At 54.2% G+C, this 18,773-nt stretch overlaps 1 protein-coding gene across 1 annotated transcript in view; it reads left to right on the plus strand.

The window, feature by feature from the left end:
• Window positions 1–1,097: 1,097 nt before the first annotated feature.
• The window catches only part of LOC308359643 (uncharacterized protein), a gene marked incomplete at both ends in the record, with an annotated part of 123,851 nt that continues 106,175 nt past the window's right edge, over window positions 1,098–18,773 (plus strand). Inside the window, 8 exons of the mRNA XM_080830851.1 lie at window positions 1,098–1,110; window positions 2,283–2,443; window positions 6,923–6,993; window positions 8,650–8,815; window positions 8,899–9,033; window positions 9,648–9,828; window positions 12,113–12,243; window positions 17,165–17,268. Of these exons, the coding sequence (XP_080686977.1) occupies window positions 1,098–1,110; window positions 2,283–2,443; window positions 6,923–6,993; window positions 8,650–8,815; window positions 8,899–9,033; window positions 9,648–9,828; window positions 12,113–12,243; window positions 17,165–17,268 (962 nt within the window). The remainder of the gene's footprint in view (window positions 1,111–2,282; window positions 2,444–6,922; window positions 6,994–8,649; window positions 8,816–8,898; window positions 9,034–9,647; window positions 9,829–12,112; window positions 12,244–17,164; window positions 17,269–18,773) is intronic.

Raw genomic sequence — 18,773 nt, forward strand, 5'->3', positions numbered from 1 at the left:
CTGGGATGGGTGGAGGGAGGGATGCTGGGGAGGGGGGCTGGGAGATTCCCTGCAGAGGGACCTCAGTGGCCCAAGGTGGGGGCTAAGGAGGTCGGGAGCCCATGCTGTTCCTGCTGTGATCGTCTTCTGCCGCTGAGAAGGTGGTGGTGGGCGGCCGGGAGGAGATGTCCTGAGACCACCCCCCCCCCCCCCCCCCGCCCCGGCAGCGGCGCTAGATCCCACCATTCACTGCTGCAGCCTCTTGGTTTGGCTTTGTTGGTTCATGGTGGTCGGGGATGGCCCTGCTGGGGCGAGACCCGAAGGAGCCTGGGCTGTGACGAGCAGGAGGAAGAGTGTTCAGGCAGGAGGGAACAGGATGGGCAGAGGCTGGAGGAGAGCCAGTGTGGCTGGACGGTGAGGGCGGGATGAGATGTGGCCAGAGGGCAGAGCGAGGCCGGGGGTTGCGCTAAGGACGTCCTTATGAGTGCACGTGGTGGGCGGGAGGCTCAGGAGCTGTTCAGCCAGGAGTGTCGCGATCAGGTTTAGGTTTTTAAGATGACTCTAGCTGTGGACGATGAACTGGGGACATGGGGACTTGTTAGGAGGCTGCTGCCGTCGTCTAGGCAAGAGAAGGCATGGCGTTGCCTAGAGTGATGGCCGGGGAGATGGAGACTCACAGAGGAGTGAGGGAGAGAGGGAGGGGGAGAGAGATGGGGGGAGTGGGGAGGGGCCGGGAGGGAAAGATGGAGGGAGGGAGGGAGGGAGACTTGGATTTGGTGATGGAAATGGCAGATCGTGCTGATGTGCCGGCACAGGGGTGGCAGTAAGGGAAGGGAGTAGAAGCCCAGATGACCCCTGCCTCGCCAGCTTAAGCAGTCGGGACAGTGGTGCCGGCAAGCAAGATGGGGAAGAGCAGGTTGGGTAAGGAGTGGGGAGGTCACTCCCAGCCCTATGGGGAAGAGGAGAGCCGGCGTTGCCTCTTATCCCTTGAACCCTTCAGTGTCCCCATTCACAAGTAGGTCCGTGGGTTGTCCTCCTTCTGGCCTTGCCCTCCTTCTATCTGATCTGTGATTTCAGAAATTCCAGACTCGCCGGTGAGACCGGCGGCCTCCTGCATGATGGCGTGCGCAGGTGAGCAGCTCTCCCGGGAGACCTTATCACACCTCTGGTGACCAGGAGACGGGATGGGGTGGGGGTGGTGGTAGGAACAAAGCCGACCAGCTGCCAGGTGTGATTAGGGACAGCCTCGGAGGGCATGTCCCCATTCCCAGGAGAGGCGGGTTGGGCGGAGCGAGGCCAGTTCTGGAAAGGCCATCTGGTCATCAGCAGTTAGGAAGCAAACAACACACCCAAGGTAACACGCCTGGGGCTTTGGCCTCCTGCCTCCTGGTCCTCCGGTGCAATAAACATCTGTGCTGGGTGATTCTATTTGCATTTTGGGGTGGAACACCTGAGAGAACCTCAGGCAAATTCTTTGGAGGGAGAAGAGCATCCTGGGAGTGGAAGGTGTGTCTCTGTCTGAGCTCAGGAACACGGTAATTCACCTGTGAGCCCCAGAGAAGGGTGGGGTGTCACAGTCAGGTTTTGCAATCTGTCCCCTGGCCTAAGTAGAGGGTTAGAGAAGTCCAGAGCTGTCTGCTCCCTAAATCAGCCCTTTCCGCCACCTCAGTGCCCCTGAGGCTGGTCAGCTTGACGGTTCTGCCCCCGGTAAGGGATCAGGGCAATGCTCTCCTCGCACACACTCCAGTCCTTAAGGCAGTAGGTGAGGAGTCGGACTCCCAAGGTTGGCGTCCCAGCTGTGTGACCTTGCGTGAGTTAGTTAACCTCTCTGGGCCTCTGTTTCTACCTGTGTAAAATGGGGAAAATGAGAGCACCCACCCCAGAGTTGGTTAAGAGGCCTGAATGGGTTCACGTAGGTGTAGATCAGTGGCTCTGAACCAGTGCGATTGTGCCCCTCAGGGGTGTTTTGCAAAGCCTAGAGGTGGTTTTGGTTCTGGAAACTGGGTCCCCCATCAAGCGGGCAGAGGCCAAAGTTGACGTTTAAAGCTCTTCGGAGGAGCTCTTAGTACTTGAGAACACGGGTTACCATTTATTAAGCACTAACTCTTAATATTTTAATTTTCTTTTTGCCTTCATAGGAGGGTACAGCCCCCCAGCCTTCTCCTGTACTGGGGGCAGGCAGTTCAGGGCCCAGATGGAGGGAGGGAGGTGGGAACAAGCATGTCCAGATATTCTCTGTGCAGTTGGGTCCCCAAGGGTGATGGGTTGTCAAGGTGACCCAGTGCCCTCTGTCTGCTCTCTAGGGCCAGCTGATCCCCACCTCCCTGTGGGCACCAGATACATCTATCAGTTTTCCACCAACACCAGTACTGGCCTGCAGGGGGACCCAGTGGAGGGGAGTGGCCTTGGCCTCCGAGGCTTGGTCATCATCGATGTGCTGGGCCCGTGCCAGATGGCCTTATGGGTGAGTGTCTTTGGGCAACAGAGAAGTCACAGTGATACTGGGGAGGGCCAATGGGAAGCCACAGACCCCCAGCTTTCCAGCAGAGAAGAGATTTCTGAGGATTCTCAGAATCAACAAGTCAGGACTCTGGAGGGTGACGTGGGAACATGGTGCCATTTTGGTTGAAGGAAGTGCCCCGTGGGGGGAGTAGCAGTGGTTAAAAAAAGAGTGACGGTGTTCCGTGGAGCAAGTAGACCCGCGGGATGGGGACAGGGGGATGTGTCTTTGGTAGAAATGAGGGTCAAAGCTGGGGAACCCACTGGCCCCAGGAGTGAACAAAGCCAAACCGAGTCAAGAGCCTTGGTGACAAATGAACACACTGGGGTGGATACCCGAGGCCTGGATGGGGCCCCCAGGCCTGCCCTGGGCAGCTTTATACTGGGCACTGGGCCTTGCAGTGCCCGGGTCCACAGCTCGGGTTAAAGCCAAATGGTGTGCTGGTGTTTGCTCTGGGTTCAGTCGAGGCAGAATTATGAGCTGGACTTGGTGGTCACAGATTGCCTTTCATCAGGATTTTCCCCAAAGCTCCCTGTGTTCTCAGTAGTGGAATTGCCTGCCCGTTCTTTCCTGTCTCCCTCCTGCTGATTCTCCTGCATAGACCCTCCCACCCTGCGTAAATGGCCACTTCATTTCACTGGAGTCTTCTCTCAGGCTTGAGAAGCAGTTTCGAACTGGCTGGAGCGCTTGCTGATAAGAGTTTCTCAAAACTTTTAATTTTTTTTATGTTTCACATAGATCACAGGACGGGGTCTTCCGTGGGGTGACTCTGAGCTGCCTCTGAATTTTTTTTTTTCCTTTTTAAAGATTTTGTTTATTTATGAGAGAGAGCCGAGAGTGAGCGAGAGAGCACACAAGTGGGGGTGGGGGAGGGACGGGCTCCCCACTGAGCAGGGAGCCCGATGCGGGGCTCCATCCCAGGACCTTGAGATCATGACCTGGGCCAAAGGCAGAGGCTTAACTGACTGAGCCACCGAGGCGGCCTTGCCTCTGGATTCTTAAACCATCCAGAATGTCTGTCTGGCTCAGACCTGCTACTTTGGTGGAGTCTTTGTCTGTTTGTGTCCCTCAAAATACCAGCAGCTGCTTGGTTTTTCCCCCACAGGGCCAGTTTTCACAAAGCAAATGATGTGCTGCCGCTGACTGATTTGGTTGCTTTGCTCTTAGCGTTAAGAAAAATTGATGGGACTCTGGGTGGCTCGGTCGGTTGAGCGTCCGACTCCTGATTTCAGCTCAGGTCACAATCTCAGGGTCGTGAGATGGAGCCTTTGTTGGACTCCACACTGGACATGGAGGTTGGTTAAGATTCTCTCTCTCCTTCTGCACCTCCCCCTGCTGTACTGTCTGAAAAATAATTTTAAAAAATAGATAATGTCCAGTGTTGTCAAGAATAGAAAAAACTGGCTTTTATCAAAGATTTTTGGTAAAAATGGAAATTTTACATGCACTCAGGAAGCCATCAATTAAAGTGTGAAAAGAAGTTTCCAGAACAATGAATTTTCACAAACGAGACATGTGTGTACTCACCACCAGATCAAGAAATGAAACACAAACCCTCTAACCTTGCCCCATTCTCCCTTCCAGTCACTTTTCCAAAGATCCCACTGAGTTCTAACACCGTGGATTAGTTTGGCCTGTCTTTGGACTTTTTTTCTCTGATGGCATCAGGTGGGATGTTCTTTCTCTTCTGTGTCTGGCTTCTTTTTATTCTTTCTTAAAAGGTATTTATTTATTTGAGAGAGAGAGAGAGTGAGAGAGAATGAGCAGTAGGTTGGGGCAGAGGGAGAGGGGGAAGCAAACTCCCTGCTGAGCAGTGAGCCTGACATGGGGCTCGATCCCAGGACCCCAAGATCATAACCTGAGCCAAAGGTAGATGCTTAAACTGAGCCACCCAGGTGCCCTTAGTCCTTTTTTAAAATTATGGTAAAATTCATATCACAAAGTTTACTAATTAATTAATTAGTTATTTAGTTAATTATTTAAGCACACTCTGTGCCCAGTGTGAAGCTCAGTGCGGGGCTTGAACTTAGGACCCGGAGATCAAGACCTGAGCTGAGATCAAGAGTCAGACACTTAACCCACTGAGCCACCGAGGTGCCCCTCCTATTTCATTAACCATTTTCAGTGTATAATTCCGTGGCAACAAATGCATTTATGAAGTTCTGTAAATGTGTACGTATGTACAAATTACATATGTGATTACAGCTACCGTCTCCAGCGGCTTGTTCGTCATCCCAAACAGAAGCACTGTACCCGCCATACAGTAGCATCCCCTTCCTCCTCCCCGCCAGCCCCCTGGATCTCTAGTTCCCTTCCTGCCTCTGGGAATTTGCTGGGGAGGTGCCACCCAGAAGTGGAATCACTTATCGCCATCAATACCGCCATCAACATGTCAACTTCTGTGTCTGGGTTCTTTCACTTGGTGTAATGTTTTCAAGGTTCATCCACATCACAGTCTGTATCAGATCTTCATTTTTTTATTGTTATATTTTAAATCAACATATAATGCATTACTTGTTTCGGGGGTACGGGTCTGTGATTCATCAGTCTTACACAATTCACAGCGCTCACCATATCACAAACCCTCCCCAGTGTCCATAACCCAACCACCCTCTCCCTACCCTCTACCCAGTACCCCCCAGCAACCCTCAGTTTGTTTCCTGAGATTAAGAGTCTCTTAAAGTTTGTTTGCCTCTCTGGCTTCATCTTGTTTCATTTTTCCCTTCCTTCCCCTAGGTTCCTCTGTCTTGTTTCTCAAATTCCTCAGGGAGGATCATATGATAATTGTCTTTCTCTGACAGACTTATTTTGCTTAAGATAATACTCTCTAGTTCCATCCATGTCATTGCAAATGGCAAGATTTCATGTCTTTTGATGGCTGCATAGTATTCCATTGTGTATATATACCACATCTTCTGTATCCAGTCATCTGTTGATGGACATCTAGGTTCTGTCCATAGTTTGGCTGTTGTGGTCATTGCTGCTATAAACTTTCGGGTACACGTGCCCCTTCCCATCACTATGTTTGTATCTTTAGGGTAAATACTCAGTAGTGCGATTGCTGGGTCATGGGTAGCTCTAATCAAATCTTCATTTTTAAAAATATATATTTTTAGAGATTTATTTATCTTAGAGGGGGAAGGAGTGGGGGGGTAGTGAGCGAGAGAGAGAACCAGACTCCTTGCTGATAGGGGAGTCCATTGTGGGGCTCAGTCTCACAACCCTGAGATCATGACCTGAGCCAAAATCAAGAGTCGGATGGTTCACGACGGAGTCACCCAGACACCCTCTTTTTAACCATTTTGAAGTATACAGTTCAGTGGGTTTTCAAAAATTATCTTCCATGTCTCCGTGTCTCTATGGAAAATCTGGGGTATATGGAGTACAGTCGCAGTGGGCAGCTTTCAACCAAGTGGTCGGCCAGTAAGCGGTGTCCGTTCCTGCCTGAGGGATCAGTTGTACCGGACAGCCTCTCGGGGCCAAGGGGGACTGTATTTCACCCCAACATTTCAAGCCTGGGTGACTGGGGAGATGACAGACCCTCTGCTGGCAGAGGGGAGCTGGTTTTCAGGGGAGAGAGGAAATGGGTTTTAGACAAGATGAGTGAAGATAAGTCACTTTGGAAAAAGCGAAATCCTGGGGCAGGGAAACTTCTGTATGATGCTCTAATGGTGGATGCGTGTCGTGGTACGTGTGTCCAAACCCACAAAACGCACACCCCCCAGAGTGAACCCCGGTGTAAACCATGGGCTTCGGGTGGTGATGATGAGTTTGTAACATATGTGCCATGCTGGTGGGGGTTTCGGGTTGGGGGGCGGGCGTGGGTATGGGTATCCATAGGGTATATGAGAAATCTGTACATCCTTCTCAATATTGCTATCAACCTAAGACTTCTCTCGGAAGAGTCTGTTTTTTACAAAGTGGTATCAGTCAGGTTAGGGAGGCAGTTTTTAGGGGCGGTCTTATTTTTCATCTTTAGGAAGTCCACCTTCTTCGGCAGGAAGGACACACGCACACGAGCGCGCGTGTGTGTGTGCATATGCCCATAGTGCTATGGGGACATCCAGCTGTTTTATTCATGGTAGGCAAAGTCTTTTTTGTTTGTTTGTTTGCTTTGCAGTCCGAACCTGTTTTGTTTTTACTGGATAGCCATAGGAATCTCTTAGGGACTTTTGGGCAAAAGGAGAAACTAGGGTGAACTTTCCGAACATTTACTGGGGAGCGGTAGGCCCTGGCTGTTTTTCCTATTTGCCCTTTGGAGATACTTGGCCTCCCCCACCTAGGAACGAGAAACTTCTGCTCAAGGGAGGGATCTCTCTGCCTACCCCCCTACCTGGGGCTGTGTCTCCTGCTGGACCCCAGAACTGCTTTGTGCGTAGGGGAGCTGGTGAGGTCCTGGGTATCCCGGGAGAGGTCCCTGACTCGTGGGCCTTTCTGCTTCAGCTCCAAGAGTTCCAGGTGACATCTATTCTGGGGTCCGAAGTGGCAGTTCTGAAGGACTCGGAGAATTTGAGGTAAGACACCACGCCTTGCTCCTCATGGGACAGGACGTGCGAGCCCCGTATCTTCTTCCGACTGCTGCCAGGTGCTGGCCGCACCAAGTTAGATTGGAAGAATGACACCCCCTTTGATTTTGACCTTGTAGGCTCCCAGAGCAGATCACTGATGAGGACCCGACGTAGGAGGCTTAAGTCACTCTCGGTGACCTTCCCTTACCTGGTGGATGGAACTCACCTCCCATTACCCTGCCAATTGCCCCCAGCATGTCTAGATTCTGTGTTTGTCAGGCAGCCTCTGGGCATTGTCCTTGAGTGCATTCTGGAAGACACTGGTATCTTCCATTAAAGCAACCCCCCCCCCCAATCTCTGCTGAGATGGGGGTTTTCTTGGAGACCCATGGCCTTTCCCGTCCCAAGCTAAGCCTCCCTTTTGTGACCCAACCAAGGACCAAGCCTGGAATTCTCTCTCCGGCTTGTTTCCCAGGACTCGCTGACAGTGGCCTCTGTGGCCTCAAAGCTCAGTCCAGCCGCCAGACTGAAGACAAGCCCATCTCTGCAGATTCCTCTTCCTTTTTTATTGCAAATTCACTTGTTAAAAATAAAGCCTTTGTGTGTGTGGGGGGGTGCAGGGATGGGGGACGCTGTGGATCCCCGCTGAAAGGCCTAGGGTGGTCTCCTCCCCGGGGGGAGTGCGGGCTATTGTCCGTGGGCCCCTCATCAGAAATGCTAAGTCACGGGGCTGGGGGCTGTCAGCTCCTTGAGGCCAGACTGACATTTGCTATTCTGGAAGGGGCGGGCACCATTAGCATTTCTCTAGGGCCAGGCCTGAGACCGGTGTGTGGGGGGGGGTTCTCCCAGAAGGCCCCCAGATTCCCGCTGGGGCTGGAGAAGGGGCAGTGACCTCCCCAGGAGGTACGAGTAAGGACACTTTTCTGGAGTTTGGCTCTATTCTGCCCACCCCACCCCCCAAAACGGTGGGGAAGTCCCTGCCCGTCACCTACCCCCTCCCATCCGTCACCTGGCACCTGGCAGACGCAGGACGCAGGCTCCATTGGGCCACGTGACGGGTGGGCAGAGGGGCTGCGGGGAGCGGGCCCTCTGTGGGCCTCTTTTCCTCATTTGCACAGTGATGGAGTCTCAAGTCATTTCCTGCGGTGGGTGGGGGCGGGGATGGAGGGTGGTGAGACTTCTGAGACCCATGACACCGGAGCCTGCCTGCCTGGGTTCAAATCCCAGCTGGTGTCTGGAACCAGTCACATTCTGGTCCTGAGCCTCAATTTCCTCCCTAACGTGTGTGTGGGGAGGGATGCTAGGTGCCTCCCAGGTGGGCTGGGCGAATGAGAATCTTTGTTCAGAAAGCTCTTACAAGTGCGGACTTGTATTCTTTGAGGCTGGGCACGCACAGGTAATTTGGGGGCAAGTGTTAATGGGGGGGGGAGCAGCTCTGAGCAGAGTCGGCTGCCCCTCGTGTTTGATTCCGAAGTTACCAGTTGCCGGAGAACACAGCTGAAGGGGGAAGCAAGGCTATTTGGGAAGATGCTGGGTTCCCCAGGGGGCTTCCTAGACCCACTGACCTAAAGCAGGGGGAGCAGGGGTACCACGGCCCCCGCAGTGAAGTCGCGGCCTGGTGCCTCGGAGGGCCTCCGCGTGACTCCCGCCCACCGTCCCCAGCGCCGCCCTGGGTCGCCACCCGCTGCGCTTTGTCCTGCAGGCAGGGCGCGTGGCCCGCCTGTGTCCCCGCCGCGCAGAGCCGCGCTGGGCGCTGAACGTGAAGCGCGCAGTGCTGAGCCTCCTGCAGGGGCTCCCGGACGCTCGCGGCCCCCAGACCCTCGAAGAGGTGAGGCCGGGAGCCTGGAGGGGGCGGGGGCAGGGGCGGAGCTGGGGGCTCACAGGGAGCTGACGGGGGTCCCGCTCGCCCAGGTGGACGTCCTGGGCAGGTGTCCCACCACGTACCAGCCACAGGGTGGCCGACTGCACAAGACCAAGGACTTGGCCCGCTGCTCCCTGCGCCGAGTGCGCTCCTCTCTGCGCTCCCAGGCCCTGCGGCGGGAGGAGGTAAGTGCCTCCGGGTCCTCCCACCCAGTCCCCCAGTCCCGCCTTCCTTCTCCTCCTCCCTCAACTCCCTGTCCTGCCCCATCTACACGGTCAGTCCCTTCCTTTCCCTTTCCTGCTTTCTCCTTCCCTCCAAACTTCTCCCCTCCCGCCCCTCCTCCAGCCCCCCCCCCCCCGCCCCGGGGCTCTCCATTCTCCCTCCCCCTCTTCTCCCCTTGCTCCCCACTTTCCTCCCCTCCTGCCCACAGCTCCCTGCAGAGAATATGTTTTGTAAATAGTATGTTTCTAGGGAAGAAAAAGAGATGATCCTTGATGCCCTTAAGTTACTATTAGACAGAGTCTTGATATCTGGCCTCCGGTGCAGGTGCCTGTTTCTGGGACTATCTTCCTTCCCCTGTGCTCCCTCACCGCCCCCCTCCCCCCACCAATCAGGCTTTGCTTGGGCTGCTGGTACTATGACCCAGGTTGGTTGGGGAGGGGGTGCCAGGTCCCCTGTTGAAGGCCCGGGTGTGCCCCACCTCACTCCCTCCTGCCCTCCAGGGGCCCCATGAGCCAGCTTCCTTCCGAGCCTGGGCCTCCCCTGAGCCCCGGCCTCTCCCGTCCGTGTGGTCCAGCAGGCTGGCCTGGCCTCCCGCCTCACCTGCCTGCAGAGCTTCCAGGCTGGCGCGCTGAGGGAGGCCTCCTGCACGGAGCTGGACACTGTGGGGCCCCTCTCGGAGAAGGCAAGTGCTGTGCAGATGCGGACCCTTAACTCACTCACCCTGCTGCGCGAGACGTCCCCGGAGCCGACTGTCACAGGTGACCAAGGGTGGACGTGAGGGCCCTCAGAGGAGTCTTGGGACCTCCCCTGGTGGAGGGGCTCAAGCAGGCCTAGGCTCTGTCTTGAACCCTTTCTGAAAATTGCTATTGTCAGAAGAGTCAGTCTCTTTTTCTAGAAGTTTCTCCAGAAGTTTCTGCTGGCTCAGATGGCTCAGGCTGGGTCTTGACCTTCTCCCTGGGTTGTCTTCAGTGGAGATAGGATCTTCTGGTTCCCTGCTTTTGTGGGGAACCTCCCCCACAAAACCTTCCGTCTGATGACCTGACCATTTTTGGGTGGCGGCGGGAGGTGGGGGGAGGGCAAGCTGACTCAGCTTTCCTGATTTTTCTGGGAAGTCTCTGCCAACACATAGCATTCCCCGGAACCTGGCTCTCTCCGCCAGTTTTGCATGGGAAGAAAGAAGCAAGGTGTATATCTGAGGGAAAAGATAAATTTGGCATGATTGAAAAACTGTTTCTCTGAATAATGAAAATGCTGCTAACTGCTGACGCTTGGGAAGGAATTACTCGGGCCACGAGCTGTGTTGAGTGTTTTATGTGGGTTATTTAATTTGGTTCTTATTGTGAGGGTACCATTAGGAAGGTACTGTTATTAGTTGCGTTTTTAAATAAGGAAACGGGGCGCCTGGGTGGCTCAGTGGGTTAAAGCCTCTGGCCTTCGGCTCAGGTCATGATCCAGGGTCCTGGGATCGAGCCCTGCATCGGGCTCTCTGCTCAGCAGGGAGCCTGCTTCCTCCTCTCTCTCTGCCTCCTTCTCTGTGATCTCTGTCTGTCAAATAAATAAATAAATAAAATCTTTTAAAAAAAAAACAAAACAAAACAAATAAGGAAATGGTGCCTCCAAGGGTAAGAGGACTTGTCTGAGGTCACACGGCCAGTGAGAGGCAGAGACGAGACTCAAACCCCCAGTTCTGTTCTGTAGCCCTGGCCGGGAGCCCTTGTGCTTCTGAGCCCAGGCTCACTACTCCACTGCGGGAGAGCCTGGCAGGTGGGGACGGAGCCCTGTGGTTTCGCAGCACCCTCTCTGGCCCCATGGAACACTGGCTAAGAACCTGCCCCCTGAGCGCTCCCTCGGGCACCGTGCTAGCCGTGAGGGGGCAGCTAGTCGTGTCTAGTCTTATCCTAGTGAAGATATGAGTGGTTTTATTTTGTTTCACTGGGATACGAGTGGTTTTATTTTGCTTTTAATGATATGTCTATTTTTTATTATTCCTTAAAGATTTTACTTATTTATTTGACAGAGAGAGCCGGAGGGCCCAAGCAGGTGGGGGTGGGGGAAGGGAAGAGAGAGAGGAGGAAGCAGGCTCCCCACTGAACAGGGAGCCTGATGCGGGGTTCGATCCCAGGACCCCTGGATCATGACTGGAGCCAAAGGCAGACTCTTAACCAACTGAGACACCTAGGCGCCCCTAAAGAGTTATTTGTTTTGAGAGAGAGAAAGGGAGAGCAGGAGGGAGAGGGAGGGAGGACCTCAAGCAGATTCCATGCTGAGTGTAGAGCCCAATGTGGGGCTTGATCTCATCACTCTGAGATCATGACCTAAGCTGAAACCAAGAACTGGACGCTCAACTGACTGAGCCACCCAGGTGCCCCATAAGTGGTTTTATTTTTATTTTTTATTTTTCAGTTAAAAAAATTTTAATTGGCCTGCTGTACAATTAATCCATTTAAAGTGTATAATTCGATGGCTTTTAGTATAGTCAGAGTCCTACACCTACCATGGCAACCAACTTTGCAACATTTCCATGACTCCACAAACAAATTTCACACCCCCCTGCCATCACCCCCTGTCCCCCCCCCCCAGCCCCTGGCAACCAGTCTGTCTGTCTGGATTTGCCCCATCAGGACATACCATGTGGATAGAATCATATGGTATGTAACCTTCTATCACTAGTTTCTTTCACTTAATATGTTTCAAGGTTTGTTCACATTGTAGCAGGTGTCTGACCTTTTAATTTCTGAAATAGCCTTTGATTGCATGGAGGGACTTCTCATGTTTTCTCTGTCGATCCCATGAGGGCTTTGGAGTTACCTTATTTGACTATTGCTCACAGATGGGTATAAAGGTGGTTTCCCGTCTTTTGCTGGTAGCAACAGTGCTGCCATGATTTTCCTTGTGCATGTCCCCACCCCCACCTCCTTACGCCCCTTGTCAGAAACATGCAGAAGGAAGCATTGGTAGGGTTGGGGGTGGCTCTCAGGGGACCTTCTTCTCATTCTGGCATTCCCCCATATGGTCATCCCCATTTAGTGCTTCCCGTATCAGATCCAGATGATGGAGATGTGACTCCAAGCACCCTGTTGTACGAATGGGAGGAAACACCGTCTCAGGCTACGGTGGTCATGGTGGCCGCATCAGTGAGGAAACTGTGTCTGGCTCAGACCACGAGCTTTGAGGTAAGTGCTTTCTCCAGCCCTAAGCCAGAATCTGGCCTGGGTCCCTGGCACACCCTGTTCTTTTTTTGTCAAATCTTTTATGATCTACATGTTCAGGATCAGAGCTGCTATGTACAGTTGCACAGGTTGTGCACTGCACAGCTGTGCCTGGTTACACAAGCAAAAGAAGGGGAAGAGATCTAGCTGGTGTGTGCCCAATCTTGTGCCCCAGTACAGATAGGATGTGAGCAAAGAGGAGGCCTTTCTTTCCTCTTTCTGTATATGGACAAGTAGTCCTGTTGGGCTCTCAGGCTAGCTTTCTGAATGGGGTAGGGATGTGGTTGAGTGACCACTTTGGACTAGGAGTCTCAAGCAGAAGACATTGGAGTTGAGACCTGGGGTAGTCTCTTTGAAATCTAGGGGGAAGGAGGTCTGAAAAGAGCTTGGAAAGACCAGAATCCGGAGCCTGAGCCCTGAGGACAGGTCTGGAGAGCAGGCCACCCAGCCTCACTGGAGCTGGATGGTGAGGACCAGTGGGGCCGGCTCCTGTAAGGTCTTATGGTCAGGATGATTTCTAGAATGTTCCAGCCCACAGAACGATCTTTCTACCACAATCCTGCCCTTCACAGCACTGGGTGCCACCACCACTGACATTGTGGAGAATTCCTCCGCAGCCATGATTTCTGCCCCAATCCAGAGTTGCTGTTGACTTAGCGGGAGAGCCCGGGCCTCCCATGGAAGGCACGAGAGATACAGGGATTTTTCTGATTCAGGCCCCAGCGCCTGTGTGCTGAGAAGAACAGAAAGGGGTGTTTTTCCTCTGGTCCCATAACAGCCTGGGAGGGTTCCCACTATCCTTGCTTGTTTATTCTGGATCATACCCATTTCACTGGCTGCTTACACAGGACCTAGGATTTGGGGAACCGAAACTGGTCACTGGGGATGGGCAGAGCTGGGCCTCTGTCCCCAGCTGTAGGCATGGTGTCGAGTGTTCCAGGCACACCGTCGCCCTCCAAAGCTCAGCCTTCCTGGCAGCATGGGGTGTGGGTGCTTCTCAGATACACTGATGCCCAGACCCCGGGCCCCGATACTCGGACTGGGCAGGTGTGGGCTGGGATCAGGCGTCTGGGTGCCTTGGAGGGTGTTGTGCGGTGGAGGGAGGTCACGATCTGATGTGCATTGTAACGCTCACACGCTGGCTGGGGCTGGAGAACGGACTGAGAGCCAGGCAGGATGCCGGGAGCCCCCTAAGAAGTTCTTGCAGTAACGCGGGGGGGATGTGACGTGAAGGACAGTGGTCTGGGTGGCAGGTGGGAGGTGGGGAGAGGAGGGTCAGATTCAGAAAGAAATATATATTCAGAAAATATATATAATATTTAACAATATATTGAATAGGGAGACGATATTGCCTTTATTGACTACATATTAAATATGTGGTAGAAAATATTGAATAAGGAGACTGTATTACATATGAGTATACCGAATGCATAGTGCGCGCGCACACACACGCACACGGTACGTTTTGTGTCTGTGTGGATATCTCTCCTCGCTGTTTTGGGAGCCAGCTTCCCAGCTTGTCGATCCGGTGGGCCTCCCTGGGGGCTTCTGTGGGAGTCAGAGAGCAGCCCATGGGAAAGGGGCCACCTGCCTCATGAGATGGTCCTCCAGGCCACCTGCCAGTAAGTGACCGTGCCAGCCGTCAAGCCAGGCGGCCTGCCCCCACGGTGGGGTTCTTACCTTGATGTGACTGGCCCCTTGGGCCAGATCATTCTTTACTATGGGGGCTGTCCTCTGCATGGTAGGGTGTAAGCAGCACCCCCTTCCCCAGTTGTGAGCACCAACTCCAGGTGCTGCCCGGTACCCCTCTTTGAGAATGGCTGCTTTACAACCTCTGTGCTAACTGTCATGCTGCTGATCCTCGTGACCCGTTGGGAAGCTGCAGGACAGGCCTGCTTCCTCTCGTCTGGCCCCCAGAGCACGCTCTGACTCCTGGACTGGGCATTTCCCCCTGGCAGCGGTGACTCAGGGCAAGGCATGCTGCGAGTCTGCCGCTCCCCCTCCGGGAGACTGGCAGCACCAGCCCCAGAGGGCACAGGTCGGCTGCTGTGTATTTATAGCTCGAGGAAGGAAGTACATTGTTCCCACTGGGGAGGTCCCCTGGGGTAGGCGTGAGTGGCTGAGGACCTTGTTCCTGAAAATGGCTTTCCAGGGATGCCTCAGTGCACACCAAGCAGCTCCTTGCCCCCCCTGGAGGGGTGAGGGGGCCCCGCCTGGTTGCCGGGGGGACCGACCTCCGCAGTGTCAGTGTGGAATGCCCCCGCCCCTCTCCATTGTCGGTGGGCAGGAGACAAGATTGGTTTTTCGGTTTGGAAACAAAACCAGGACTCTGTGTTCAATAGAGAGCAAATTCCCCAGACTGACCCTCCGAGGAGAGGCCCAGGAACTTCGACGTGGGGGGCAGCGGGCTGCTGAGCCTTGAGCATCAGTCAGCGATGCGGGAGGAGGCCTGAACAGAGGCAGGGTGGCTCAGCTCCCCCCTACCGCCGCCGGAGCTCCCCCTACCTACCGCCAGTGTTAGCATCCAGTATTCTAAGAATAGGGAGCTCAAGTCATGGGTCTTTATTAAATGCCAACTGTGTACAGCCAAGGGTAGACCATGGTGTATCAGAGCTGACGGTAGGAATTGTGCAGGCCAGTTGTTCCATGCAGACATTATGAGCGATTGAGTTAGAAATAAGTCCCATTAGAAACAAAGGTAGTGAGTACTCAGAACTGTCGCTTGCCCGTGACCTCCACCCTCAAGGTCGTTTGCACCTGCTGTTGGCGCCTGTGGGAACAGGACGCACCATGGCACCTCTGCGAGGCTCTTCCCGAGTCTGCGTCCAGTGCCGCCCGTGGACCACTGGGGAGGGGCCGCAGTGGGGGTATTGGCACCGTGGAAATCAGCAATTGCTACAAATCAGGACTTTCCTTTCTCTTGTGATTTTTGGTTTTTGTTTGTTTTTGCTCCTGCCACCCCCCGCCAACCCGGAGGACACTGGTTAAGACTGTGGGTTTAGGAGCTAAGTGGTCTGGATTCACTTTTTTTTTTTTTTTTTTAAAGATTTTATTTATTTATTTGACAGACAGAGATCACAAGTAGGCGGAGAGGCAGGCAGAGAGAGAGGAGGAAGCAGGCTCCCCGCGGAGCAGAGAACCCGATGCGGGGCTCGATCCCAGGACCCTGGGATCATGACCTGAGCCGAAGGCAGAGGCTTTAACCCACTGAGCCACCCAGGCGCCCCTGGATTCACTTCTTGACTCAGTTCTGAGACCCCTGGCCCCTGACTTAAGCGCTCAGAGAGTCCCAGATCTTCTCTGTTAAGTGGAGATGGTGACAGCTGCTCTGCATAGGGTGTTGTGAAGGTCAAACAGGATGATGCGTGCACATGGCCTAGAATGGTGCCTGGCACACAGCAGAGGCTCTGTTCAAGGTGACCGGTGCTGGTGGTATTAGTACTGTGTGTTCTTGTTATTAGTGGACAGGCTTCTCTCTTCTCTCCCTGCTGAGGGGGGAAAGCAGGACGAGCTGTTGAGATCCTTCCGGGCATGCCCGGCTCTGGAAAGCTAGTCTTGATGCCAACACTTGGAGCTGGAGGCCTCCTGGGAGGAGGCGGCATGCTTGGTTAGGGACAGCAGTATGCATGCTAGCTGGAGGACTTAGAGCATGTGTGTCTGAGCCCAGAGGATCTTGGGTGTTGCTGGGGAAAGGCAGGCACCAGCTGGAAGGAAAAGGGTCTGAGCCCTTCCAGAAGGCAGGCAGCAGGCCTGGAATCGAGAGGCCCCAGGGTAGCTGCCCCGAGCTGGGGGGACAGAGTCTTCAAGGCTGATAGCAGTCAGGGCCAGCCGTCACCTCCCCACCTCCCGTCCCAACAAGGGGCTGGCTTGGGTGTTCTGCACAGGGAACAAGAGACAGCACTAAGGGTAGCCACCAGCTCTGCTAACAGAAGGCACGTTATGGGAATGCTGCCTGGACCTTGGGGGGCAGACGTGCTGGCAAGAGTCCGGGGCTGGGCTGGGCTGAGCTGGCCGGTGAGGGGTCTGGTTTGCAGCCTGTGTCTTGCTGAGCCAAGCTGTGTGCACGGAAACTGGGTCCCCACCACTCAGCCCAAGAAGCTCGAGGCCAGACACGCCGCTCCCAGCCCCAGTGGACCCCTGGCCGTCCAGGAGGTGGGGTGGGGGTGGGGGAGGGCTCAGTCCTGGCCTTGGCCAAGCCTGGGGAAAGCGTGGGTGCTGCCAGCAGCTAGCCGGGATGAAACCATGAATCTCCTGTGATCTAAGGGGTGCGGGCTCTGAATACAGTCTTTTATTTCCTCGGGCGTGTTTGGACCCTCGGGGACTGTGCTGGTCAGGCCTGCCCACAAGACAGAGAACCTGCCAGACCATTCTTTGCCATCGCTGCTCGGGATTCTGAAAACGGTTCTTGTATTTCTTTTTCCCATTTATGTGTTTCTTTCATTACAAATACTAGAAATATTGCCATCTCATTATACGAAATCTGCTAAGACTCCTTGTACTAACTAGATCATGTTCATGGTGAACACTTACTGATTTTATTAGAGCATAAAGCCCATAAATGTGGATATCATGTCTGTTTTTCTCCCCACCATGTCCCTAGCTCCTAGTGCAGGGCCTGGCACACAGTAGGCGCCCAGTAAATGCTTGTTAAAGAGTAAAAATGGGCCAGCCCGTGTGCCGGGGGAATTCCATGGAGAAAAGCCCAGACACGTGGCCTCATTTCATTGGGTCTCAGGACACCTTGGGCGGAAGATGATGCTAATGACTTTCCCACTTTCTCTGCAGTCCTGCGCGAAGGCAGGGGAATGGCTGAGATGACCCTGGTGTCCCCTCCTGCCCCCCAGGTTGCCTGGTTTCTCACGCTGCCCCTCCCTCTGATTCCCAGGCTGCAGAACTGTTCTCCACGCTGGTGTCCGAGCTCCAGGGCCTCTCCCCAGATGAGCTGAGGACACTCTGGCGACAGTCTTCCTTTAAATGCCGGGACAATTGGTAAGGACCTTTCTGCACGGAGGAGGGGGACCAGGAGTTGGCTGGCAGTCTGGGGGACAGCCGGGGGGTGGGTGGCTGGCTGGTCTTGACACTGTCCCAGGTCCCCATGGAGGCGTGGACGGTGATACTCCTCCCCTCTCATCCCTGGGATATTGACTTGTCCTTCAGTCTGGGGATGGCTGCCAAGAAGGTGATTAAGCAGGGAGCTTGGAGGTTCCCACGGGCCGAGCCCTCTTGGGACTGAAGCTGAAAGTCCTGGCAGAATAAATACAGGCTTTGTTCTCTCCCCAGACTGGGATCCTCTTGGCTCGAGCTGGAATTAGCATTCCAATGTGCCTTGGGTCCCCCTCTGCCTGTGGGTGGGGGAGCTGGCCAGGCTAGGATCCCACCACCTGGACCCTTCTGATGTGGGGCCTGCAAGGGGGTGTGTAGAGACCCCAGGGGCCAAGTGGGATCTCTGAGGAGCTCTTTGAGCTCAGGGCTGTGCAGTGGGGGGAAGCTTGGGGCTCCTACACGCGAAGTCCAGCCGCTCTCCAGGCCCCGAGATCCAGACATCTGGGACTTTCTCAAAGTCTATCAAAAAGATCTCAAAAATCTTATCAGCTACAAAATATGAAGGGGGGGGGGGCTGTAAAGTCAGCATTGCCAAGTGTCTAACCGAATGACTGCAAAATGGAATGGCTAAGGCATAGTCACCTTCTGAAACCCTCTCTCTGTATTTTCGCATTTATTTTTATTTTTTCAAACATTATTTATTTGAAAGAGAGAGGGTATGTGGGGTAGGGGGAGGTGCAGAAGGAGAGGGAGAGAGAGAACCTCAAGCCGGCTCCACGCTGAGCACGGAGCCCAACGCGGGGGCTCGATCCCATGACCCCGAGATCATGACCTGAGCTGAAATCAAAATTTGAGCATTTAGCCGACTGAGGCACCCAGGTGCCCCCGTATTCTCTGACTTAACCCCCGCAAGGACCCCATGGGCTAGGTGGCTTTATTCTGTTTCCTACTTTACATGTGCAGAAGGAAGCCAAGGCCCAGAGGAGTTGGGAAACTGGCCCAGAGTCACACAGCCGAGATGAGATTTGAACCTAAGCGGTCTGGGCTTCTCCATCTGGTACCCATGGGCTTAAATAGAATGATGTCTGACTTAGGCATGTTTTAATGGTGTCTGATGTAGGCAAGGGCCTGGAGACTTTGGGAGGAACCGCCTGTTTGCCCAGTGACATATATGCGGCCTGCTACTCTGGATTTTCCTACAAGCCCATGTCTCCCCCGTCCACGTAGATGCTGGGAGTCAGGGAGGCGGGAGACCCATCCCAAATCTCAGAGTTTCTGAGAGGACGGATCCTTTTGGAGTTCTCTTGCCTCTGCTGTCTCCTCCACACGGGGCCAGAGCGTGGTTTTCCGGGGCCCAAACCTGTAGGGAAAAGAGGAGTGCGAAGGTGGGAGGGAGGAAGAACAGGTAGGATGTTACTCGAACAAAGTGACCTCTGTGTTTCCAAGGGCTC

This window comes from Martes martes (genome assembly GCF_963455335.1).
Source record: "Martes martes genome assembly, chromosome: 18".
Lineage (NCBI taxonomy): Eukaryota > Metazoa > Chordata > Mammalia > Carnivora > Mustelidae > Martes > Martes martes.